A 26,290-nucleotide genomic window follows, 5' to 3' on the forward strand; every position below is an offset into this window, starting at 1 on the left:
AAACATTTTTAGCTATTTCGCCTTTTAGCATACTCATTCTCTACTGAAGTCACAGCTACGTGAACATAGTTATTTTTTATTGAAATATAAAAAAAAAATTACTCTGCAGTTTTTAACGTTTTATTGTAGGTAAGTTCCAATTATATATAATTAAATACGCGTATTTAATTTAATTCTGGTTTAGTTTTATAAAATTTGAATTTACTTTACGGTATAAGGACGAGGAACAAATATCTATACATAAAGTAAAATGATATTATCATAAAAAGATTTGTATACCGCGGTATTATTTAAAAAAATATTTTCTACGCATATCATTTTTTCTCGCATGTCAACCACTTTAATCCGTTAAAGCGAATTTTTTTATTGAAAAGAACCTGTGATATACATCGAAACGTTTAAATGTACATTAAAAATTATTGTTCTATTAGGATGGCAGTCCTACTAATAATTTTAACGTGGCTGGTGACGTGTCAAGGAGAATTCATTGATGATATGCAATCGTTCGATCCTGAATGTCTCGTGGAGGGTGCCTTTTTCTGTCTTGGTGGAGGTTGCATATCTCAAGATAAATATTGCGACGGTAATCGCGATTGTGAAGATGGAAGCGATGAGAATTTTTGTTGTGAGTAATTTTTTTTTAATTTACCTGTTGTCGCCTAGCTATTAGACAAGTGCCATGCCACTTTCTTATTTTTAATAAGCAAAATTAAAAGGTAAATAATGAGAAGATGTAATTTTGAATTTTCATCTCGTGTTTTACGGTGAAGGAAAACATCGTGAGGAAACCTGCATGTGTCTAATTTCACTGAAATTCTGCCACATGTGTATTCCACCAACCTGCATTGGAGCAACGTGGAATAAGCTCCAAACCTTCTCCTCAAAAAGAGGAGAGAAGGCCTTTAGCCCAGCAGTGGGACATTCACATTCTGTTACGGTTACGGTAATTTTGAAAAAGGAACTAGGTTGGCCATTCCGTACAAAGTTTAAACACGCTCACAATTTATTATACTTCGAGATTTGATTGACAAAAAATAAAATAATTAGAGGGATAGAAACTTTTTGATTTTGTTGTTAATTTTAATATTTAATTTTGGAACCTATTTTAATATATTTTTAATTTTAAGCCAGAATAATATAATAATTTAACAAGACTAAAATCTGAATCGCTCTTTCTAATATCCTGAAACAGTAATTTACAAATAACTGACATAATATAAATAATTATTATGAAAGTTCGCAAGTATATTTTTTACTGGGCTTTATGCGAGTTCGTCTGGGTAGAAACCACCCACTCATTAGATATTCTACATTGGGAACTAAGATTGGTGGCGCATTGGCGATTTAAGCGATGATTTACATTACTTACAATGCCAATGTCTATAGGCGTTGGGGACCACTTACCATCAGGTGGCCAATTTGCTCGTCCGTCTACCTATTCTATAAAAAAAATGCTGTGTAAAATTTATCGAATTATGTATATCTTAAGGTTGATCTACCCAGGCAATGTTTTAAATATTTCGTAAATAGGTTTATTTAAGTATTATAAAAATTAATATTAGCGTCTATTTTAGTTTGATATCGCCGAATTTGTAACGTAAAAATCTAATAACTCGAAATCTGCGGTCTTATATCCAGCTACTAGACCAACAGTCATATACCCACATTTATAATATTTACGTATTAAATATCTATCTTTTATTTATTAACTTTGATTATATACTTATTTTAAATTAAATGCAAATATTTTATTACGGAAAAGGTATAAACATAACCATGAAAATATTTTTTAGATTTTTTTTTTATAATTTCGTTATGTATTAACAGCAAACAGATAATATCAGAAATACTTTAAATGTCAAAATAGACTTCATTTATATGTACTAAAAATATAAAAGGAAATAAAATCGGTCCGAGAGGAATTCCCATTACGAAAACATATACTATTGTAATAACGGAAACTTATTGAGTTTAGTCTTAAATGTAAAACGATAAGCTTTATATTTAAAATATTTATTTAAAAAAACTCTATATGAGGTCATCTTGGTTACAAAAGAGTGTCATGTGAGTGATTAAAAAAAAAACACCTTAATGTGATTAATAAATAAAGCCGAGCCAGCGCACTGAGAATATTAATATCAATTAATATTTCATAAACAATAATAATATTAAGGCATGTTTTCGCTGAGTATTATATTTTTCTAAGGACGATAATAAAAGTAGCTTAAAGTTATTTATCATTGGGTATTAGTATCAATTTTTATTTGGAGCGGGAAACACGGTATCACGAAATTAAACAATGAATAGTGCTTTCTTGTTAATTATATGGGGCTATTTTCTCGTTTATTATATACATCTTAAAAATAAAACATTTTGCATTTAATTTTAATATCGGTTTATTTATATACTGTACCGTCATTTAGAAGCTACGCATAATGGAAATAAAAATACGATATGCTCTCTATAGAAGGTCTATGGGATTAAGAAAAGTGACTATGTGTTTGTGTAGTACATTAAAATAAGGTGGAACATCAGATTATCTTAGAGTTTCTTTATCCCGATATATTTTCGACGCTATTCTGCTTATGGAAGCCTTGGTCCCTATTATTATTTTATTTACTTTTACTGGTGGTAGGGCTTTGTGCAAGCTCGTCTGGGTAGGTACCACCCACTCATCAGATATTCTACCGCAAAACAGCAATACTTGATATTGTTGTGTTCCGGTTTGAAGGGTGAGTGAGCCAGTGTAATTACAGGCACAAGGGACATAAAATCTTAGTTTCCAAGGTTGGTGGCGCATTGGCTATAAGCGATGGTTGACATTTCTTGCAATGCCAATGTCTAAGGGCGTTTGGTGACCACTTACCATCAGGTGGCCCATATGCTCGTCCACCTTCCTGTTCTATAAAAAAAAAAAATTATTATCCATCCATCTATACGTCTCCTTAACGCTATACTAAATCTGAGAATGTATATCCAAAAGTTTTTGCCACCCTTGCCTCTACAACTGACATATTTTTACATGGCAGTCCTACTACTGGTTGGAGGAGTTTATTTTCTCGCTGGACAAAACGCGTTTACGCGTTTCCCCCACATGAGTATGAGGATATGCGAGACTCACCGTTACAGGGGGCGGACTGACTGTTTTACTCTAGAATGTGAAATTTTGCTGCACCGTTAAATTTACTATGACAGGTCATCGGCAAAATTTGTTGCCGACTTCTATCTGTAAAACATCAGAAAACCGTCAAGAAGAAATCTTTTTGATTTCTTTGAGCCGCCAAATTTGCCGCCCTAGGCTGAAGCCTACTCTACTTGCTGGTAAATCCGCCACTGGGTCACGCCCTTTATCTAACGGTCTGGGGGAGATCTTGGGGTCTTTTCGCGATACAATCGCCATTTGTAAATGCTACCTTTCTAAACGCTTAGTTTTTTTTTCTGTATATAAAAAAGAAACATATGTATTGTAACAATATAGCCTCGTATTTGTAGTATTTCTTCTGAATGGCAGCTACTTAATGGATTTAAATGGAGTTCGGCTAAAGAGTAGATCTTATTGAGAGAATCTGAAAACGACAGAGGTTTTCAGGAAATTATTGTACCTTACATAAAGGTGGTTGCATATTTGAAAAGGAAATAAATCTGAAGACAAAGAGCCAAAGATGTCGTACTAGTACTGGCGGTATTGATAAATGTGCTTTTTATAAATCTAAATAATGTTTTACCAGTTAACCACACTCCGGACGCCTTGTTCTGCAACGAGACGCACCAATTCATGTGCGGAGATGGGCAGAAGTGTGTGCCAAGTGCCTGGGTGTGCAACAACGAGACGGATTGTAATGATGGCAGTGATGAGGTCAACTGCACTATGCTTGTTGAGCATGAAAACGTAAGTTGTTAAGATTTTGCTCTAAGCATTGTTTGTAGCGGTAATTGTTTCTTATAAACATAGTTATGTGTATGTGTTTAGTATATATAGTTATATCGTCAATTTGTTCGCTCTTGGTTTGCAGTCCACGTGCAAAGGATTCCTCTGTGATAATGGAAAGCGGTGCATATCGAAATTCTGGATGTGCGATGGTGATTACGATTGCGATGATAAATCTGACGAAGACTTTGAAAATAATTGTCGTGAGTTACTTTGCGTTAATCTCAATCTTTAATGCAGCTCTGGGTAGAGCGAGAGAGTAATCTAGGCACCATGTGACAAGGAGAGTTAAAATTCGACTTTTGACCTTGACTTTAGTTTATTGATAAATAACATTTTCTAGTTATCATATGAGATACATAAGACAGACTCCAATGGCCGTAATTTTTTAAGATCAGGTAATAAATATATTATATCTATGGCGCTTATATCGGTAGGAATTTAAATATATGGGGGGATCCATGGGTGTCAGAAGACAGTGATGCATCTACTCAGGGTAGGGTAAATGGCTATGGTCAACTCAATTGCTATGCTATTATATGCTATTAGGCGATGAGGCGTTAAGCTTTGTTTTCATCGCTTGCCTGGTCTTTAAATAATTTTATTTATATATAGTGTAACTGTTTAATAATTTAGCGATTTATTTTCGATCAAATCCTTAAATTAATGTGATATTATTTTCAGGTCATAAATATCATTCAAATTTTTTAAGTGATGTTACGCCATGTAATCGTCAATTTGGGAAGATCGCGTGCTTGGATAATTCGTATTGTCTGCCCCTTGATCATATGTGCGACGGTCTAAAAGACTGCCGAGACGGTAGTGATGAAGGAACGTTTTGCGACAAGTGTAAGTAAAATAAACGCTTATAATATTATACGTGACTTTCAGCCAAGTAGCGGCTGAGCTAGGCAACCACACTCCTTTTAGAAAATCTGTGTTCAAGTCAGAAAATACGATTGATACGATATGGTAATATTTTAATGTACTTATTTAATTATCATTTGCAAAACTGCATTAGGCCCGAAGGTGCCTGTAAGAAATCAATGCAAATTTTAGTTATGTAATAAAGTTTTATCAATATATTTATATAACAACGTTGATTTTAAATTCATTTTAGGGCACACCCAGTGTACGAACTTCACGTGTCCAAAAGATGCACATTGCAAACCGCAACGTACAGGGCCAACTTGTGTATGCCTTGGCTATTTGAAGTACAATGACACCACCAAGCAATGCGATTTAACAAACGAGTGCTTGCAGGAAATGCCAGTTTGTTCTCAAAAGTGTCATAATAAAGGAAACTACTTTTTGTGCTCTTGCGATGTTGGTTATTCCACGGATATGAGTGCCTACTTGTGCTTTGCTCCAGGTAAGAAATTTTCCCTTGTTTATACTTTGTCACCATCAACTGTAATAGCTTGCAAGGGACTATCGTCATAGCTCTATATGATTCCTCAGTTTTCTTCCCTTGAGCACGTCGCTTCGCGGTGTACTTATTTACTTTACTTGGTATCTAGGCAGGTACCAACCGCTGATCAGATATTCTATCGCTAAACAGCAATTAGAAAGTTTTGTTAAAATCCGGTTTTAAGGGTGAGTGAGGCCTGTATAACTATAGACACAGAGGTCATAACATCTTAGTACCCAAGGTTGGTGGTAAATTGGTGACGACAGGAGCAGTTAATATGTCTTATATCGCCAATTTCTATGGGCGGTGCTGACCACTTATATGGCCATAAAAAAAGTTATATGCGGTTGTTAAATTGCAGTGAATTATTTCGTCATGTTTCTTATAATTAATTGTAAAAAAAGATTAGTTTTTTATGCTCTTTTTTTAATTATACTTAATTTACTATTAATTAATTTGTTCATGCATGCAAAGTTACCTTTTATCACTTTATTGATCGGTGAGATTTCTTTTTTTTTTCAGATCCGGAGGCGTTGTTGTTTTTTAGTACAAAAAACGATATACGTTACTTGAAAGTGAAGTCAAAAGAGGAGGTCATTGTTGCGACAGGAATCAAACAGGTTAATAATTTTATAGGCTTAAAACCTGGTAGGAATCAATACCATCAATATTACAAAAAGAGGCCATATTGTTATGTGCCAACCAACATCTGATTATTGTTTCTATTCTGATTGCCGAAAGGTAACTGAAATTGGAACTTTTAGCAAATGGACACTGATTAAATTTCGTTTAAAAATTCCAGGCTCATGGTGTATCCTTTGATGGGACTTATTTGTATTGGGTGGAGACAGCACAAGGTCATCAGGCCATCATGAGGGCACAGCTGCATAACATCGCTGAGTCCAAACAGGTATGCTTATTCGAAAGTGTATTTTAATCAATCATTTTTAATTCACTTCTCTATGGATTTCCTCTAATATCTTGAGATATTTCCGCGATTTAGGCGAATATTACTGGTGGTAGGGATTTGTGCAAGCTCGTGTGGGTAGGTATCACCCACTCATCAGATATTCTACCGCAAAACAGCAGTACTTGTTATTGTTGTGTTCCGGTTTGAAGGGTGAGTGAGCCAGTGTAATTAAAGGCACAAGGGATATAACATCTTAGTTCCCAAGGTTGGTGGCGCATTGGCTATGTAAGCGATGGTTGACATTTCTTACAATGCCATTGTCTAAGGGCGTTTGGTGACCACTTACCATCAGGTGGCCCATATGCTCGTCCACCATCCTTATCAATAAAAAAAAAGTTTATTTTGAAATGTAGCCAATTACGAAAATTATCCTTTAGAGCTCGATTATTAAACAAAAATACCTCTTTGGTAATCTTACAAAATTTTCAGTGGTTTCGGTTTTACAGATACCTCTCATTATTTTAATAATCTATTATGTATGTATGTATATATGTATGTAGTATGCAATATCTTAGTTAAGCATTCAAAACAAATTCATTTTACTCATACCTTTTAGAGATACACGACCTTAAGTTCCTTTAAAATTATCTTGCACAATGAAATATCGTAAAAAATATATGAATCATCAAAACTATACTACCTACTTTCAGTAAAAAGATTAACAATGAAGCGACTTCTAATATATAGTCTATTCTTAATGCAATTGCGTCTCTAGGTATTAGCAGCTTTCGGTATCGAAGACCCAGGAGACATAGCGGTGGACTTCCTCGGAGGCAACATATACTTCAGCGACACAGCGAGAGGAATCATCACAGTGTGTCTCACAGACGGCTCCCTGTGTACCACTCTACCAGCAAAAACAAAAAATCCTAGATTTGTCACCTTAGATCCTACTCAAGGGTAAGAAGTTGTTAGTAGTTCTGTGTATAGGGGACACTCACACTTACTATCATTCAGCGTTATAATTCGGTTACTTAATTCCAATTATTGGGGGTCGGTGCAGGTTTTTCCTTCAAATCACATCTAATTCTTACTCACTTACTCATTTAGCTTTATTCAATTATTCCATTAATGATATATTATGTTAGTCTGTACGGATGTTTACTCATGTTCACGCTTCATCCTTACTAATATTAAAATGCGATAGTGAATTTGTTTATTTATTTTAACATTTAATTTACTCAAAGTCCATACAAATCAGGGGCACAGACAAGGACATAGGGTACCTATTACCTGCCTCTCCTTATACAGGCTGGTGAAAACTAGTTAAGTAATTTTGGTACTCAAAATTATGATTACGTCATGCTGCAAGACAAAATTTTATGCGTAGCACCGGATTCACCCGTTCAGAATGTAACTAAAATAACTTAGTAAATTACTCACACTAGTAATATTCTTTATTAATCAAACTTGAAAATATTAAGTTTCCAATTTTTTGTTAGATTAATGTACTGGGCGGATTGGCACGACAAGGCCGTTATCATGTCAGCTAAGATGGACGGTTCTCAATCGGATACCCTGGTTGACAACTTAAGTTCTTTCGCCACTGGTTTAGCTCTGGACTCTTCAAATGGAAGACTTTACTTCGTGGATCGGACTGTCAAAGTTGTTAGGTTGGAGGACAAGGTTGTTTATGTAAGTAGAAGTTGATGGTGTTGAAAGTTTTTATCACAAAAAATTATATTCTTCTTTATTTGCAAGTTTAGTCTGCCTTCTTTGGAAACTTTACTTTTAGTAAATAATATAGACTTCCTAAGTTTGTAGATATTCTCATATAAAAGTTATAAGGCTTTAAGGCTTTTGTAACGTCTGTTATTTTATTTTATTTCTTTTACTGTAACTGTTTTGCCAATACGTAAGCTTTTAGTTACTATCATAAAACAATGATCGTCGTTTCAAAAAGCATTTAAAAAATCAAAACAAATAAAATTGAAGAAATCTTCTTCTTAAATTATGTGGTGGGCTATTATATTCTCAAATTTTACCTTCATTGTGATTTCGATATCTCAACGTTCTATTGGGTAATTAATCTTTGTAGTGTTATTAACGGAAACATCATTCGTTAATTAGGGATCTGTATTGTTGCTAAAACCTTCTATTCCTTATTTCTATTTCTTCTAGTTCTTATTCAAAGAGCCCTTCCACCATCCTTATTCGCTGGCCGTGTTCGAGAACACAGTGTATTGGAGTGACTGGACTACCAACACGATTCTAACTGCGGACAAGCTACACGGCACCTCGTTCAACAGAAACATACTACTTGGAATGGATATGCCTGTGTTTGGTAAGTTATATCCATTGGAAACTGACGTGCTTTCTCGTTTTTGACGTTCCCCAAGAAATTGTATATAATGAAATCGAATCAAAATATCCATTATACGAGTTTAAACCACTTTTGAATCTAGAACTTAATAATAATAATATACTTGAATAAACTCAATAAAATCAATAATTATATTTAATCTGTCATCAATCAGGATCACCACGACCTTACTAATATGTTTAACTTCATTGTCTGATGATCTGTTACAGATATGCACCTCTACCATCCAATTCTGATGAACAATACTCAGAACCCATGTAACCACGACCAATGCGCCATCTGTCTGGTCACCTCCAACACGACTCACGTTTGCGCCTGCCCGGATACAATGGAAATGATGGGAGATCATTGCCAGGGTAAGTGAAGAAGAATTTATTAATCATATTTTTATAGGAGGCCAGTAAATCTATTTTAGAGATAGAATGTTCAAATGGACGAAGGACTCTAAAGAAATCCAGACTCGACCCCATGGTATGCATATACTTATCTAGAAACCAGTCCCTGATGAGGTCGGGTGTCCGCAGTGCGCGCGGGCGAGCGGCCGCAGTTCGCGCTGGTGGGAGCGGGCGCGCACGTGACGCGCGTACGCCGTGACGTCATCGGCAATCCGGAGCTGCACGACACGCACCTCGACGTCGGCCGGCTGCAGGCGCTCGCCTACGACAGCTACAGAGGTCAGTGGGTACATGCCGCAGCCGTCCATGGGGAGACACACACATAATTGTTACAATTACGTTTATTATGTACATTTTTACGATTGCTAAACTTACTATATTTTCCCTTTATTTTTATGACTATAACTGACCCGTGCCCACTTCATTAGGCGGTAAACATTTTTACTTGTGATGAAATTATGATTGCGGTCTGGTTAGTGCCGAGTGCTATGATTTATTTCCTGAATGCCAAGTCGCGTTGGCCGAACATTAATAAAATTGTCTGGCGTATTTGATATTTTAAATTATCTCTTTAACTATACAACCAATATTGTACATACTACCAATATTGTATATACATACTGTAAATAAAGAATTTTATCGAAATAAAATTTTCTTGGTGATAAAGAAATTTATTTATAAATAGATTGACGTGTTGTATATGAAAAAAAACGTCTAATAGAAATATCATTCAATAGATCACACGGTCGCGGTTACCTATGTGGTATTATCTTACTATTTGTCCAAATTACATGCAGTAAAAGGGAAAAATCTTTTGTTTTAATTTTATATTGATAAGAATTCATAATTGTTGGTAATATGACCAATAAACATGACCTAACGATTTAAATTATTTTTTTAATATAAAAACTACTTTTGTGACTTAAATACAATAGTTAACTATACGCTGCCGCTGACTTTTTTATAGGCATTATCAAGTTCTACAACTTTTCTCTACAATTCAATCATATATCTCTCATCGTTAAGGCAGCGGTTGTAAGAAACTTTTTTGTTCGACCATTTTTTCTCCGACTTACTTTGCAAATCCGACTACCCCAAAAAAGTCTTAATTTTTGGATTTAATTAATCGGATTTTGAATTTCGGATTTCATCGGATTAATATATATGTGGCTTTCTAGCGGTAAAGGAATTTTCAAAATCGGTAGTAGATCCAGAGATTACCCCCTACAACCTCACAAACTTTACCTCTTTATAATATTAGGATAGACATAAAAATTAATTTTGCTACATATATCTGTTTGATATTAATACACTTCGATACTGATTGATCGGACACCTTGAAAGTTTAACATATATGTTTGTTTTCATGAAGGTTTTTATAACATCGACTTTGTTGTTACTCGTCGTTCGATGGAGCATATTATATACATATGCTTCTATATATAATTACTAAAATCACTATGCATTGTTTCTTACGCTTTCATGTTTTTACTATTCCACCAATCATCATGAAATTTTGCATACACGTTGTCAGGGGTACATAAAAGGATAATGAGTAACTAACAAGTATACTGGAGAAAGTTTTAGTATATAACATTATTATATAATTGTTATCGTTATTATTGGGCTCTAGTTTCTGTTTGTACACCTATACATTTACGTATTCATCGTCACTGAGCTTCCTGAGCCGTGATGGCCCAATGATTAGAGCGCGTGAATCTCAACCGATGATCGTGGTTTCAAACCCGGGCAAGCACCACTGAATTTTCATGTGCTTAATTTGTGTTTATAATTCATCTCGTGCTTGACGGTGAAGAAAACATCGTGAGGAAACCCGCATTGGAGCAGCGTGGTGGAATAAGCTCCAAACCTTCTCCGGAAAAAAAAGGAGAAGAGGCCTTAGACCAGCAGTGGGACATTCACAGGCCGTTACTGAGTTTACTAACATAGACCTTGCTCACACGCAGGCTTAATGCGGACTGTCCAAAATTTTCTCTATGAAAGATATCGAGATGACATCATAGACAGTTTATAGTACTTTTTATAGTTATGACATATTCATCCGCTTTATATTTAGACAATTGACGTGACAGGCGTGTATTTCATATTCTTGTAATATACTAACTGATAAAGTTAATTATTTAACGTTAAAATAAAACTTACAGATACCCTATACATTTATGACAGTCAGCATAAATCAATCAACTACATGAATATGAGCGAATTTACGCTCGGAATTACGCACGTGCTCATGTCCAAGGGCCTGGAAAACGTTGTCGATATGGATTACGGTGAGTTTTGTTTAATCACATCTTTTTTTTAAGTTTAAGTAGGCAGGCGTAACTTGGATTAAAAAAACACGTATTATATTGTTTCGTTCATTACCACTGCGCCACCAACTTTGGGAACTAAGATGTTATGTCCCTGGTGACCGTAGTTACATTGGCTTGCTCACCCTTTAAGCCTACAACGATATTAAATATTGCTATTTGGGGGTAGAATTTCTTAGATGGTACCTTTACAGACGATCTTGCACAAACTACCGCCAATCAGTTTTCTATTAATATTGGCAAGGGATTAGGAATTTTACATGAGTTTATTCGTACCATTAATAAGCTTTGTAAATATATTAATAATTTCTCACTTCTAAATAAATCTGCACAAGCCATGTAAGACCAGCTTAGCGGATATTCCATAATATTTTATTACAATTTAAACCAGATTTCGTTACGGACAATCTGTACATCCTCGACGCTGGACGTCGACTCATAGAAGTCGTTTCTCTAAGTACCAGACGCAGCGCGATAATTTACCACTTTACACATGAAGAGATACCTATGAGCTTCTGTGTGTTATCTGATTATGGGTAAGTGTTAAAAGCTTTTTTCTATAATAGTGAGAGGAACGGTCGTGGTATGATTTTCTTTCTTTTATGTAAAAAAATCGAGAATTATGCAATCGTATAGTTACATATCACATGCGCACTCTACTCTCTTACTCGAACATGAGTCTGATGGGTAGCAATCAATATTACCAAAGACAGTTAGGGCGCCAAGACTAAGGGCTTCATGAATAGAGGAGCGGGTGTCTATCTTATTACGGGCTGCTACTAATATTTTTGCTACAGAAAAATTATTGTAATTTTTGATTGGTTGACGCGCGATTGGAACCCAGGGATCTGTAGGCTTTTAAGCCACCAGACCCCGAAGAAGTTAATTGTTTATGAATATAACTATTATTTTTATACTGAGTACAATCAAGCGTATTAAGAATTATGTAAAAAAAATAGAAAATATGGTATTTCTTTAGTAAGACACTCATCATCAATCTACTTTTTATATAATCTTTTTATTTAATTTCCATATTTTTTCCAATAGGAAAATGCTGGTCGCAGTTTTGGAGGGTGATGAAAACAATGAAATTCACATAGACTCCATAACATTGGACGGCGAAGACAGGCAACATGTTCTCTTGAACAATATTGTTGGTAAGTTTGGAGGAGAAAGGCAGAAAATACTTTTTTATTAAATAGATAGAGAGGGCGGGCATATAGCGCTGTTAGAAATAATAAAAATTTCCCACATTGCCATTCCGCAACCAACCTTTCGAACTAAGATATTATGTCCCATGTGCCTGTAGTTACACTAGCTCCCTCACCCTTCAAACCAGACGGACTGGCACGAAGCCCTACCAAGTGACCTATAACAGCCCACTTAACAAACGTATACGATTGTAACATATAGGATACAGATTCAATTGACTTTAAAAAAAAATGCTCAAATATTTTGCCCACTTTTTGGAGTTCCAAGTTAATGATGATTGTAACCCCAGGTCCGAACATTCGCATCAGCTATTCTCCCGAGTTGAACCTCGTGTACATGTCTGATGAAGGCAGGGGCGCAATAGATGTCATGCATCCAGAAGGTGAGTGTAATCATAAGCAGAAATAGAAAGAAGCTTTCCAGAAACTGGTTGTTGTTAAACAAAATTATGCTATATTTAATTATTTTTTATAATCAGGTAAAGGCAGAGAGGTATTTAGAGAAGTGATAACAACTATCGGTAGTGTGGCTGCGACCAGCACACACCTGTTCTGGACAGATAGACACTCGTCCAGACTGTACTGGGCTGATGTCCACGAGGCTACACATAGGATCCGGCGTATTGAATTATGTTAGTAAATATATATACACACTATCCTTACAATATATATGTTCAAATAATATTCGAACGGTAGTTATTAATAAAAAAAAAACTTTTCTGGTGTTTGCTATGAATTACTTTTATATTGAAGCTAGTATAAACATTTTAGTAATTCAAGTTTATTTACTTCTTTTAAACAAAATTAATCCAATGTTGTATAAAAACAGGATTGACAGATTTATATCCCAGTACAATATTACTAATACTAATAAATAATTTAATTAAAATATATGGTATCAAAGAATGTATATAAGAGTTGAACATTCTAGCAATATTCCCGAACGACACAAGCCTGCACGTGCTCGCGACGTCCCTGCCCCCGCGGGACGAGTTCGGCGCGCACGCGTGCGGGGCGGGCCGCACGCCGTGCGCGCACGTGTGCGTGCAGACGCGGCGCGGGGATACTTCGGGGCATCGCTGTGTGTGCTCGCCCGGGTTCAAGATGGTGAGCGGAGAATGCTTGGAAATCACGCACTGTCGCTCCAATGAGATGTACTGCCATAGGAGCAATCAGTGCTTCCTCGAGACTGCGAAATGTAATGGGGTCAATGACTGCACGTATGGGGAGGATGAAGAAGGATGCGCTGGTAAGTAAATTGATCGTTTTCATTAAGCGGTCATGTATAAGATGGTTAAATTTATTGATCGATCGGTCTTATATTTTGAAATGAAATAATAATAATAATAATAATGAGCTCCATAAAATTTCAGCTGATTTTTTTGCTGTTCTTACTAAAATTTCAAATCAAGACGAAGGATAAAAATAGTATAATACTAACTACATAAAATATATACAAAACAAAATGAATTTAAATAAAACATTTGTTAGAAAGATATAAAAAGTAGTAGCTAAATACTTATATCAAAATCTGGCTTGTGAATATTATTACAAAAATTATATCAAAAATAGCTCGTTTTGAGTTGTCTTCCGCCAAAAGTGAATTAATTTTTAAAACCAATCTGACGTAATGACGTTCGGAAATTTTGACTTATTTTGCTTATAATAATCGATTATACATATTTTATTTTTCAGTACCTATAACACAGTCTCCACCACTTTGTAAACCGGATCAAAAGAATTGCCACGGTGTCTGTATATCGAAAAATGATATTTGCAAAGGAAATACGAGCGTGGGTGAGTCGCTGAGTTTTTTTTTTTCTTAATACAGTAACAGTAACAGCCTGTTAATGTCCCACTGCTGGGCTAAGGCCTCCTCTCCCTTTTGAGGAGAAGGTTTGGAGCTTATTCCACCACGCTGCTCCAATGCGGGTTGGTAGAATACACATGTGGCAGAATTTCAATGAAATTAGACACATGCAGGTTTCCTCACGATGTTTTCCTTCACCGTTAAGCACGAGATGAATTATAAACACAAATTAAGCACATGAAAATTCAGTGGTGCTTGCCCGGGTTTGAACCCACGATCATCGGTTAAGATTCACGCGTTCTTACCACTAGGCCATCTCGGCTTTTTTTTTTCTTAATGGCACTTCACTTTTATGAAGTACTCTCCCCGACATGGAGGTCGGAGACCTTGTCCACTTTCTTTTGTTTTTTTTTTATTTCATTTTACTTTTTCTATTTTGATTTGTTTTATATGTCTTTGTTTCTTTCAATGTTTTTTTTTCCTGATGTAGTTGCAGAATTCTAAAAATTTGTCTCTTTTTATCTTGTCTTCTTATATGTTTTGTATTTCAGTAATTTTTATGTTACAATTAATTTGGACTTCTGCATCCATTCGGGTTATCTGGTGCCTAAGGCATTCGGTCAACAAGTGGATGATTGTTTCCTCCTTATCGTCGTCGTATTGACCGAATCCCCGTGACCTATCTTAGTCTACGATAGAGCAGGTGTCATCTTAATTTTTCTTATTATTTGATAAGCTTTCGTTGCATTTGGGAGGAAGATCTTAGTGACTCCTGCTGTGTCTGCTTCTTAGTATCGGTAATCCCATTTTTGTAATGTTTCTTTTCTCAAGGTATGTTTTATATAGAACAGTGGGCATTTGTCGTAATTGGCGGCAGTCTTGCTTTTTAATGCCGCTTCTTTCGCCAATTCGTCTGCACGCTCATTCCCCCAAATTCTTTTACCCAAAAAAATTCGTGGGTTGTGTTGTTTTTCGCGAGGTCCTGGACCTTTCTTTTTATATCCACTGCGATCTTGTTCGTTGTGGTTTGATCTTCTAGCGTTTGTAACGCTGACTTCGAGTCGCTTATAATCTTTACGGATTTTTTCCTCAGCTTGGCCGCTAGGTTCGTGGCTTTGTACAGGGCGTACATCTGGTACACTGAGCAGTAGGGAGACAAGGTGTATTTTTTGGTCGTCACCATCTCCGCATCAAGACGTTAGCGCCGCTTCCACTCGTCCCTCGATTTTGCTGCCATCCGTGAACATCATAATTTCCCCGTCGTCAGTTCAATCAAATTTCGCTGGGCCAACGTCTCTGAAACTTGAGAAAACGATCCTCCGTTCCTCCGCCGGATGCGGCGCTTTGAGGTGATTCGCCTTGTTCTCAATTTTCCTTCCCTTCAATACTTCCTGCGGCATACCACGCTTGGCCTCATACAGAGCCGCAGCTTCCTGTACTCACAAATCCAGCGGGAGAAGACCCGATAGGATTAGCGCGGCTTTCAGCGATACTGTTCGGTATGCTTTGCATATTTTTTGCGCAAATCCTCTCTGGACTCTATTTAAGCTCTTTTTCGATGTGATCTTCTCGACAGCTGGGTACCGGCACACTCGCAGCATACAGTATACTAGACTCTATTACAGCAAGGTACATTGTCCGGATTATCTCTGTATTCAATCCCCATTTTATTTTGGCTGTCCTTGCTAGCATTTTGTATTAATTTGTTATTTTTTTGCAGATATGCGAGATGTACGTATTGAAGGTTACTTTGGAGTCTATTGTAACAGCCAATAATTTTATATTGTCCCTAACAGTCCTGCCTTCAAGGTAGCTGCTTATAATTCCGCGGAGATTTGTTGGACAGCCGTAATCAGCTAGTCTGTATAGTATGGCTGGCCACCATGCGCTATCGAAAGCATATATCTAGTGACACCATTAAGCAAATTTGTTTTCTTTTAATAATGCTTCTAATATGCTGTACCAGATCATAGAGGGCGCCTTCCGTACTTCGCTGTGGCATGAAACCATACTGCCTGGGGCTACATTTGGGCAACAGATGCCATCTGATTCTCCTGACTATCATCTTCTCCAATATCTTGCCCATTACAGGTAGTAGACCAATCGGACTGTACGTTTTCGTAGTACTACTAACGTAGCTTGCCTCCATGATGCTGGGAAGTATGATAGGCGGAAGCATCTGTTGAATAGTTCCAACAAGAGCCCACTTTCCGACTCGATCGCCTCCATGCATATGTCCGTGGTGAAGCCGTCCACTCCTGGGGCTTTTTTGGGGTTGAATGATTTTGCCGCAAACCAGAGCTCCTCTTCAGTAAACAGTGGATCTGTAGCTTCTCCAGTTCCTGGAGCAGCTGCCGCTCTCTCTCTTACCTTTATATGATCTTTGTTGTCGTCCTTTTTATCGTCCTCCTGAAAGAAGGTCCGAGCAATAAGTTCGACGGAGTTCTAGGTCTTAATACGGTGCCGTTAACCATCATTGGTTGGTCTTCTTTTTTCACTTCGGACTTACGAATCACCCTATAGACCCCATCCCAGAAGCTCTCTCTCTCTCTCTTGCTTGCTGCAGTACCTCTTCCAGCTCTCATTTTGGGCTAGCTCCGCTTCTTGCTCGTATTCCTTTTTGGTTTGTAAATACCTTTCAACTACATCTCTACGACATTGTGCGACTTTGTGCTGCACCCGGAATTCATCTCTTCATCGTCGCGGAATTTTATATTTTTTCTTTGTCTTAATTTTTTGTATTGTTTTGTTGCATGTTTTTATTTTAATTATTGCCAATCTACTGTTTTCGTATTATATTTCCGGGTTGAGTTATTTGTTTTGTTTTTGATTTTTATTTCTGCTTTAATACTAATGCGACCACGTGTTCCCCTCCTCTTACAACCCGGGTTCCTTCAAACGAGGCGTGAAGAGGCATCTTGCGGGCCGGCAAGGCGAAGGCGGCTAGTGCAGAACGTTTTTCCCGTCTGTACTGGCCGTCGTCGCGTTTGGACTCTACTACCACTTACCATCAGGTGGAGTAGAGTCATTTGCCCTCCCGGCGAATATAAAAAAAAAAAAGACCAGCATTATGGTCAGAGCTAGTGACTCCTTGGTCTACTTTCCAGTCCATAATATGTTCTATTATGTTATGGCTGCAAGCGGTTATATCCACGTAACTCTGACAGATGGTGCCATTCCGAATCGTGAAGAAGGTATGAACTGTTCCTTCATTTAAGATATGCAGTCTCAACTCCTCCACCATTCCCGAAAGTGCCTCACCTCTATGGTCCTCCCTGTCACTTCCCCACTATGTACTCCAGGCATTAACGTCTCCTCCCAGCAGCACTGCATTTACGCCCGTTTCTGCTACTGCTGCTCTCGCTTGTTGGAGGTACGGATCAATTGGGCTTATGTCTTTAAAGTAGATCGAAATCGCCCCTATTCTCCATTTTTGAGTACTGGGAACTACGATTGCTATATTCTCAGTAGTTGATCCCGGATGACTGATTATATCAATATCATCATCGAAGACCAAAATGGCCGACTTTACTGGTTTCGTTGTACCCTGAGTGCACTTGATGATCCTATTTCCTGATCTTGGAGCTATTTATTTTGACCTCCTGATCCCCCATACGGCTCTTGTACAAGAGCGACAGCTACCTTCCTCTTCTCAACCTCTACAACCAATTCCAGAGCCAGCCTTTTTCTCTGGAGTTTCGCTTGCAAAAACAGCATATTTTTTGGGCTGCCTTCCTCGCCTTAGCAGTATGCCACGCTCGACCTCGCCAGCCTGTCCCATTTCCGACGCACTGGGCAGTCGTCGTTAAAACTGTCGTGGTCAGTATTTTTAAAATTTCCACGCTGGCAGCTTATGCAGGTCGGCGGGCTCCCTGCTAGTCAATCCGGGCAGTATTTACGGAGGTCCTGCGTTGTGAATGCACAGGTCGATTTCCGTCTTGCAGTTTCTTCACCTGTGCCCAAACTCGAGGCATTTCGTGCATTGAATCAGAGGTGACCAGTCTTCCACCGGTACCCTTTGAAGGTCGGTATGAAGTTTTCCTGCGTTTATTAGTGCTCTCCAAAGGGCCGGTGACACCTGCATCACCACGTGATTTTGGATTTGTTTCCTTACTCGCATCCTATATTTGATAATAGCCCTATACTCTTTGTGTGTTTTGTGTTTTAATCGAGCTTAGAATATTCTCGTCGCTAGTATATGTAAGTAGGTTTCGCAGGATTACGAGAAGGTCTTTGTTCCTTCGCTCATCGATCTTCAACTTTGAACCTACCAACATTTTCGACACTCTATCTAGCTCCTTTTTTTCACAGCAACCCTGAACCACTTTTTGGTCGCGCACCTTCCTCAGTCTGTTCACCCTGATGCCGGATAATCTTGCATCAATTGTCTCTCGTAGCTTTCTCACCACATCGTCTGACGTATCAACTACGTCCTCCCATGAGATGACTAACGAGTGGACAGATTGGGTTCGGTTCGCCACTGGTGCAGTGGCGGCTTTTGATGCGTACGTGGCATGCTCCTTTTCTAATATCTGGTTTGTTTGTATCATTATGTTTATCTGTTCTACCTGCATTTTTATTTATTTTATTTCCTTCTTTGTTTCCTCAGCTATCTTTGTCTGATTCTCGATATACTGCAAGATGTGTTGTTGTTGTTTTACACATTCCTCCTTTTATTCACTGTTCTGTTCATTTTTTGCCTGAGATTCCATGCTCTCCAACGCTCTTTGTATAAGTTATTTCACTTCGCTGATCCTTAATACTATTTCGTACATTTCACCTAAACTTGCGATTACCGTTTCCTTTATTTGCGTTTTGATATTTCTCGATTGTTCTAACTGCGGAGTCGCTGAGTTAAATTATACATATTATATTGTATTTATAATAGTTTACTAAATAGCCAATAAATATTTCGAGGTGTTGCTGTTTTACAAGGGATAAGGCATTTTATCAAGCAAGTCACTCCATAATTAATTTGTAGATAAAAATTATACCCAGCTTCAACCGCACATTCACGCGATTTTTACGCACGGACGACATTTGCATAAAAAGATGTCATTGTGTGTCAGTGGGCACAGCGCGGTGCGCGGCGGGGGAGATGGCGTGCGCGTCGGGCGCGCTGTGCGTGTCGCGCACGCTGGCGTGCGACGGGCGCGCTGACTGCCCCGACGGCTCCGACGAGAGCCCGGCTGCCTGCGACACCGGCACCTGCTTCCGCACCGAGTTCATGTCGGTATCGCCCGGTATCCGTCACTGTGTTATTTATATATAATAAAAAACAGACGCCGGCGTTCATATATAGTCTATTGGCATATAGTGGCAGGACGAGCAAAGAAACACAAACCCTACATTTACATTTTCCATAAAATTTGCTAATAACTTTACCACATAAGGTATTTAAAATAGTTTTTGATTAATATCAAATTTTTATTTAAAATAAACCTAGTTTACAACCAAAGTTCTGATAACAACTTCACGATCATACAAAACGCCAATTTTACCGAATTAGATCTCGATCGATGATATCATTCAAAGCCAAAATGTTTATATATTGTTCATTTATATATACATATACATATGAAATACACATATATATACATATTTACATTGATAATAAGTCCATGTTGACACTTTCAATCGTTTTGAAATTATCGGTATAAAACTTTATACGACTTACTCATTAGGTGTGGATCTGGCAATTGTATCCCTATCACGTGGCACTGTGATGGTGGGGAAGACTGCGCTGATGGTTCTGACGAAATCAATTGTGGTGAGATTTTGCGGTTTTAATTGGTAGGGTTTTGTGCAACTCCTCTGAGGAAGTATCAGTTTCTACTTTTACGTAACACATTCTACCGCCAAATAACAATTTTAGTGTTGTTCTATTCTGGTTTGAAGGGCGACTGAGCCATTGTAACTATAGGTAGAAGGGACATAACACCTTAGTTCCCAAGACTAGTGGCACAATGGCAGCGTAAGAGATAGTTAATATTTCTTTCAATACCAATGTCTATGGGCGGAGGTGTCCAGTTACCATGAGGTGGCCCATTAGACAGTCTATCTACCTAATTAAAAATATTTAAATATAAGTACATCAATTAAAATTATTGTAAAGTACTATCAAAAGTATTATATTGTCTAGGTCTTTTTTAGTTGTAACTTATAGAAATTTTGTCTGACATAGGTCAGACAGAATAGGTCTCTGGTCAGAGAAAATGGTAGTTAATTAAATTATTTTGTTTCAGAAAGCAATGAGTATCTTTGTCCAGAAAACTTGTTCCAATGCAAAAATAACACTTGTATAGATTTGTCCAAACGTTGCGATGGCAAGTATGATTGTGAGCATCACGATGATGAAGATGACTGCGACACTACGGAGTTGTTTGAAGAGTCGGTGAGTTCTTGAGCCTAGAAGCTCATTCGTCCCAAAAGAACTAACATTTGTCTTTTGGGAAAACAAAATTGAATGCAATAGAACATTGTAAAATAAAACATAATTCTTTTTTTCCGTGGCTTAAAGGAAGATATCTACTTTATTGTAGAGTTCATGCAAAATTTGAATCTATAAATTTCTTTTTATTGGGCAGCAGCAGTATCCTTTCCTCTTGACGGGAGGTTTTGGAGATCATGCCACTAAGCTGCACAAGTGCGAGTCGGAAAAAAGACATTTTGCGGAATTTTATCCGACACATGCAGTTTGTCTTACGTTGGTTTCTTACACTAAGCACTTATTTTAAGCACCTACAGCCGTTGGTCCGGCGCCTAAACTCTTTTCCGTCGTGTCGGATTACCAACCTTTTATCGCATAAAACTGAGGCACTAGAGAGTCACCTGTGTTTGCGCACACACTTGTGCAATATAATATGTCCTGCGTAATTGGCTAATCTCTCTTGAGTTGGCCGCCGTGGCCGAAATCGGTCCAGAAGACATTCCTACACCGCCAAGCACGAGATAAAGTAAGAACATATAATAAGGTCGCTTAATCTCGTAACCTCGGCTGAACAAAAACTCGCGGAAAAACTAACATGAAACGTATAGGTTATGTAAAAAATAACCTAGGCGTGTCATGTTAGTTATTTAGGGAGTAATTCACATTACGACCTGTGGTAGCGCTTGAAAAGTATTTGTTAAAGTCTATTTGAAACATTTGCATTGACAGGAAAACGTGCTGACGTGTATGCCTTGGGAGTACGCGTGCGAACACAACAGTAGCATCTGCTTGCCCATGACAGCTCGGTTAGATATACTGAAGAATTAATTTTTATTTTTTGCATATTTGTATTATTTTTTAATGTATCAGTTATTATAACTTGGGTTGCCGGAGAGTGTACAGCAAGATTTTGGATACCATTGGAAAGTCTAAAATTAGTTTTTTAATTTTTTTAAAACACACTGTATAATAAGGAGCTACATACAGGATAAAGCTAGTTTGTAGCAATTGTTTTTTTTTAAATTTATATTATTTACTATATAGCAGACAGCATATGCCTTATGCGAGTATATTAATTATTAGAAACAGATACCAACGAATAAATACATATTTTAATAGTCGTTTGTAAATAACAGTTGCAACGGCAAAGTTGATTGTCCTGGAGGAACGGACGAGACTGGCTGCTACCTGCACTGCTTATCGTTCAAGGAGTTTTACTACTCCTGCAAGCAGGAGTTCAAGTGCTTGGCCGAGCAGCGCTGGTGTAATGGGCATGTTGACTGTTCGGACGGCTCCGACGAAACCCCGGAGGCTTGTGCGAGGAGTGAGTGTTTATATATAATAATTGGTTTTATTGTACATACACTAAGGAAATAAATTTTAACATTAATGATTTTTAAATTTAAGTAGTGTCACAATGGTACCTTGTACCTTTAGGAAATCGCTATAGCGATCGGAGCCGCCTTTGCGCGTTTTTAAACTGCTGAATAACTTGTGATATAATGATGTTTAACGAATTGGGATCTCCAACCGAATCTTTAGACACGGTGTTGTCAGCATAGCTAACCTCACCCTCTTTATCCATTATAAATTTAATAAAATGAGAATTTAATAAAAAATGTGAATTTAAGAAAATGAGAATTTAATAAAATAATTAATGAAAACCACGGACAATGTATAACAATTTTTAATGTACAAAACACTTTCCTTATTCTTAATAAAATCTGAGTTGTACTCACACAGTGAATCCACACCTTGCCTCGACGATGATTGCCCAGAAAGTAAAGTCCTCGAATTCCCGTTGACCCCTCTAGCAACCATCGCCTGCGGTGCTCAGCGACGGCTATCCTCTCAAGATGGCCGTCACTCAGTTAATACACTCGCTTTTAAAAGAATGAAATTAAAGTTAAGAATATTATTGCAACCCAATTTTAATTTATTAAATTATGAAACCATTTTTAAGAATTATTTAAACACTGCTTAGAATTTTAGAATATAAAAATAATAATAAAAACATTTTAAAACTGCAAACAAAGTTTGCCGGCTGAGAATAAATTTTAAAACTATTACTTTTGATGTTACAGAAATTCATTAGCAAAAATAACCATTGTTACTTATAAATTGTAAGGTTAATTTTAGCAATCATTTTGTTAATTTAGAACGTAAAATTAATAAGCAAAACATCTTTAACAACAACTAACGGTGTTAACGGAACTTGCCGTTTTATGATAACTTAAATAATGCAACTTATTTACTTAAATGTAATCAAATTAACTAAACAATGATGTGTTGTTTTTTATAAATCCAGATAATAGTTTTACAATTGAATTTTTAATGTAATGATTAACTTTTTAACAAATAAGGAGTAATTGTTCGTCTCTTAAAAGAGTACTCAACCATTACATCTTCTTTTTAATATTACCTAGTCAAATCATACATTTTAATCATAACATTACTTAGTAAAATATACTTGTAAATTAATTTAGTAATAATCAACATAATTAAGATTTAGGAAAGAGTTTTATGATTTTACGGCGACATGTTTTATATATTTATATATTTATTTCGTACATATTTTATATAAGTTAAACGACAACATAACATAATAATACATTCTATCGTCCGTAGTGAACAAAACCAAGCCCGTCGACCCGTCCCAGCAAGCGGACAGCTGCAGCAAGGGCTACCGCTGCGACAACGGCCAGTGCGTGGAGTGGTCGCGCGTGTGCGACGGCGTGCGCGACTGTGCCGACGGCTCCGACGAGGGGGGGCTCTGTGGTGAGGATTATTTCATTTATTATTATATAAATTTCACAAATTTTGAAATAATCGAGCGAATCTCTAGTGTTTAAGTGTGTCACAATCGGATAAAAACGCGAAATGTTGCCAACGGCTGGTGCAATTGAGAGGTAATGGTAAATAATTCTCGCAGGAAGTCCGTGTGCGCACAAGGCGTGCTCGCACGCGTGCCAGCCCAGCCCGCGCGGCGCGCAGTGCGCGTGCCCGCGCGGGTTCTTGGCGGCCGGGCGCGCGTGCCGCGACGTGGACGAGTGCGCGCTGGGCGCGTGCTCGCACGCGTGCCGCAACGTGCCCGGCTCCTTCGTGTGCGCGTGCCACGCGGGCTACGCGCTCAGGTAGGCGTATATTGGCCTCGGTAAATTTTCTGTATCTAATATTGTTTATAAACCAACGTTTTAATATTATAAACTTCAGAAGTTAAAAGTTAGATATGAGAAGTTTTTACAAATTTACATTTTACACCGCTATTCGAGATTATTTAATATATTGTAATGTAAAACGAAACCTTTTCGATTATAAAAATATATCCCAGAAATAAAGTCTTGCTTAAGTTATTCCTGCGTGAATAAGATTTTGTTGGCAGATATTTATGTTCGGCCAGATGTCTGACGTTAACTTAAGATAATGTTTTGTAATAGGGTGGTACCATTCGATTTGTTAGGGCAATTAAGCGCGTGATGCTAGCGCTAAACAAAAAAAGCATGAGATAAATTAAAAACATAAATTAATCATATAAAAATTGGGGTTAAAGAAACTTTATTCTCATCAAGAAACACATTCACTAACATGAGAACATAATATTACTACAACAATTGCCAAGCGGCGCGGCAAAGCATTATGTATACATGATATTATTAAATGATAGACAATTTTGAAATACAATTTCGAAGAGGGTATCTGTGAAAACTTTGCATAATTGTCAATAGACTAGTCTTATCGCAAATACACGGATTAAGTACAGCTAGGAAGTTGTATGAGTGAGTGAGAATTCATTATTATTGATTTTATTTTATATTTAAATAAATATATTTATTTTTTATTGCTACTTTTTATACTATTAAATTTAATAAATAATTTTACATTATTAAATAGTTTGTTTCATATTATGTATTTTGTTATATTATATTATTTTCAACATGTATTTTTAACAATCTCTTAAACTGATGCATACTTTTCGCTTCTTTAATATTTTTTGGTAAATTAATAAATCGTTTTGCTCCGTCAAACAAAATATTTTTCTTCCCATTGTTAATAGTACGAGGTTTTGATAGTTTTATGTTATTAGCGTTTCTTAATTTCATTCTTTGTGATTGTTGGTTTTTATTCAATTGTATTTCTGTGTGTATATTTTTATCTATTTTTTTTTTATTAGTATGCAAATAAAGTAATTGTAAGTTTGAGCAACATTCATTATTTTTGTATCTTTGTAAACTTTTTGAGTTGATGTAAAAAAGTCGTAATTAAAAAGTGTTTTTACTTATTTGTTCTGCTTAACTTGTAATTGCGGTAAGTTTTTTGGGGTCCGCTGTACCCCAGATTTCTATTAAATAGTCTAAATGTGGTTTGATTAGGGAGTTATAAATGGTACACTTTACTTGGCGTGGAAGACATCTAGTAATATTTCTTATAATTCCGTTTAATGATGTTTTTTTGAATTTGCTTTTAATTTTGTCAAGATATGGTTTCCAAGTTAAGTGGCTATCGAAAATTAATCCTAAGTACTTTTTTTCCCTACTTTATTTATAATTTGATTATTTATCATTAATGTCTTGTGGTGTGTTATTTTCTTATTTTTGGCTGAAAAAATTATACAATTTGTTTTAGTAGTATTTATTGTTAGTAGGTTATATCGGAACTAGATATTTAAATTATTTAAGTCTTCTTGGGCTTCTGGATGGGTGAGTATGGATAGAGTTACCAAAATAAAACAGAGAAGTGTCATCAGCGTAAAGAGTAACGTCACCTTTTAATCCAATGTTTTGGATGTTGTTTATATATATAAGAAATAGCAGGGGTCCCAGTATCGATCCTTGTGGTATACCAAACGTTATATTTTTAGGATTGCTTTGACTTTACCAATTTTAACAATCTGAACTCTGTTAGTGAGATAAGATTTAAAAATGTTATATGCAACTCCTGTTATACCGATGGCCGCTAACTTTTGTAATAACAGATTGTGGCTTATAGTGTGTATGTGTCAAAAGCTTTTTTAAGGTTAATAAATGTTCCTAAGGCTATTTGTTTGTTATCAATATTTGTTTTATTTTTGTAATCAAATCTACTGCTGCGGATAGAGCATTAGATTTTTGTTAAAAACCGTACTGTTTATTACATAAGAAATTTTGATTTCTTAAATATGTTTCTAAGCGATTATATATAATCCTTTTATAAATTTTTGACATAATCGTAAGAACCGATATGGGCCGATAATTACTGGGATCGGATTGACTTCCTGTCTTAAATATTTTCGTGACTTTGGCAATTTTGAGACTATCTGGAAATGTTCCATCTTTACTATTTTTATTGATACAGCTAGTAAATTTTTCAACTATTAAGTTTGAAATACACTTTGGAGATTTAGTAAATATGCCATCTATTCCTGAACTAGTATTGGGATCTAACTTCCGTATGATTAGCTACCAGCCACTTTTCTGTAGTCGGTGTAAGTTGGGTTAGCGTGGTT

General features: G+C 36.7%; 1 protein-coding gene across 1 annotated transcript in view; it reads left to right on the forward strand.

The window, feature by feature from the left end:
* The first annotated feature begins 55 nt into the window (after nt 1-55).
* The window catches only part of LOC126777021 (putative vitellogenin receptor), a 36,771-nt gene continuing 10,536 nt past the window's right edge, over nt 56-26,290 (forward strand). The window contains exons 1-27 of the mRNA XM_050499843.1: nt 56-129; nt 432-625; nt 3,729-3,889; nt 4,014-4,131; nt 4,613-4,777; nt 5,049-5,300; nt 5,862-5,959; nt 6,142-6,249; nt 7,025-7,209; nt 7,752-7,944; nt 8,431-8,593; nt 8,842-8,988; nt 9,157-9,306; nt 11,193-11,318; nt 11,749-11,893; nt 12,405-12,514; nt 12,859-12,951; nt 13,048-13,200; nt 13,500-13,817; nt 14,264-14,365; nt 19,448-19,607; nt 20,063-20,148; nt 20,624-20,772; nt 21,538-21,614; nt 21,945-22,132; nt 23,437-23,586; nt 23,741-23,942. Coding sequence (XP_050355800.1) covers nt 433-625; nt 3,729-3,889; nt 4,014-4,131; nt 4,613-4,777; nt 5,049-5,300; nt 5,862-5,959; nt 6,142-6,249; nt 7,025-7,209; nt 7,752-7,944; nt 8,431-8,593; nt 8,842-8,988; nt 9,157-9,306; nt 11,193-11,318; nt 11,749-11,893; nt 12,405-12,514; nt 12,859-12,951; nt 13,048-13,200; nt 13,500-13,817; nt 14,264-14,365; nt 19,448-19,607; nt 20,063-20,148; nt 20,624-20,772; nt 21,538-21,614; nt 21,945-22,132; nt 23,437-23,586; nt 23,741-23,942 — 3,992 coding nt within the window. The 5' untranslated portion in view covers nt 56-129; nt 432. The remainder of the gene's footprint in view (nt 130-431; nt 626-3,728; nt 3,890-4,013; nt 4,132-4,612; nt 4,778-5,048; nt 5,301-5,861; nt 5,960-6,141; nt 6,250-7,024; nt 7,210-7,751; nt 7,945-8,430; nt 8,594-8,841; nt 8,989-9,156; nt 9,307-11,192; nt 11,319-11,748; nt 11,894-12,404; nt 12,515-12,858; nt 12,952-13,047; nt 13,201-13,499; nt 13,818-14,263; nt 14,366-19,447; nt 19,608-20,062; nt 20,149-20,623; nt 20,773-21,537; nt 21,615-21,944; nt 22,133-23,436; nt 23,587-23,740; nt 23,943-26,290) is intronic.

Source organism: Nymphalis io, chromosome 22 (assembly GCF_905147045.1).
Source record: "Nymphalis io chromosome 22, ilAglIoxx1.1, whole genome shotgun sequence".
Classification (NCBI taxonomy): Eukaryota; Metazoa; Arthropoda; class Insecta; order Lepidoptera; family Nymphalidae; genus Nymphalis; species Nymphalis io.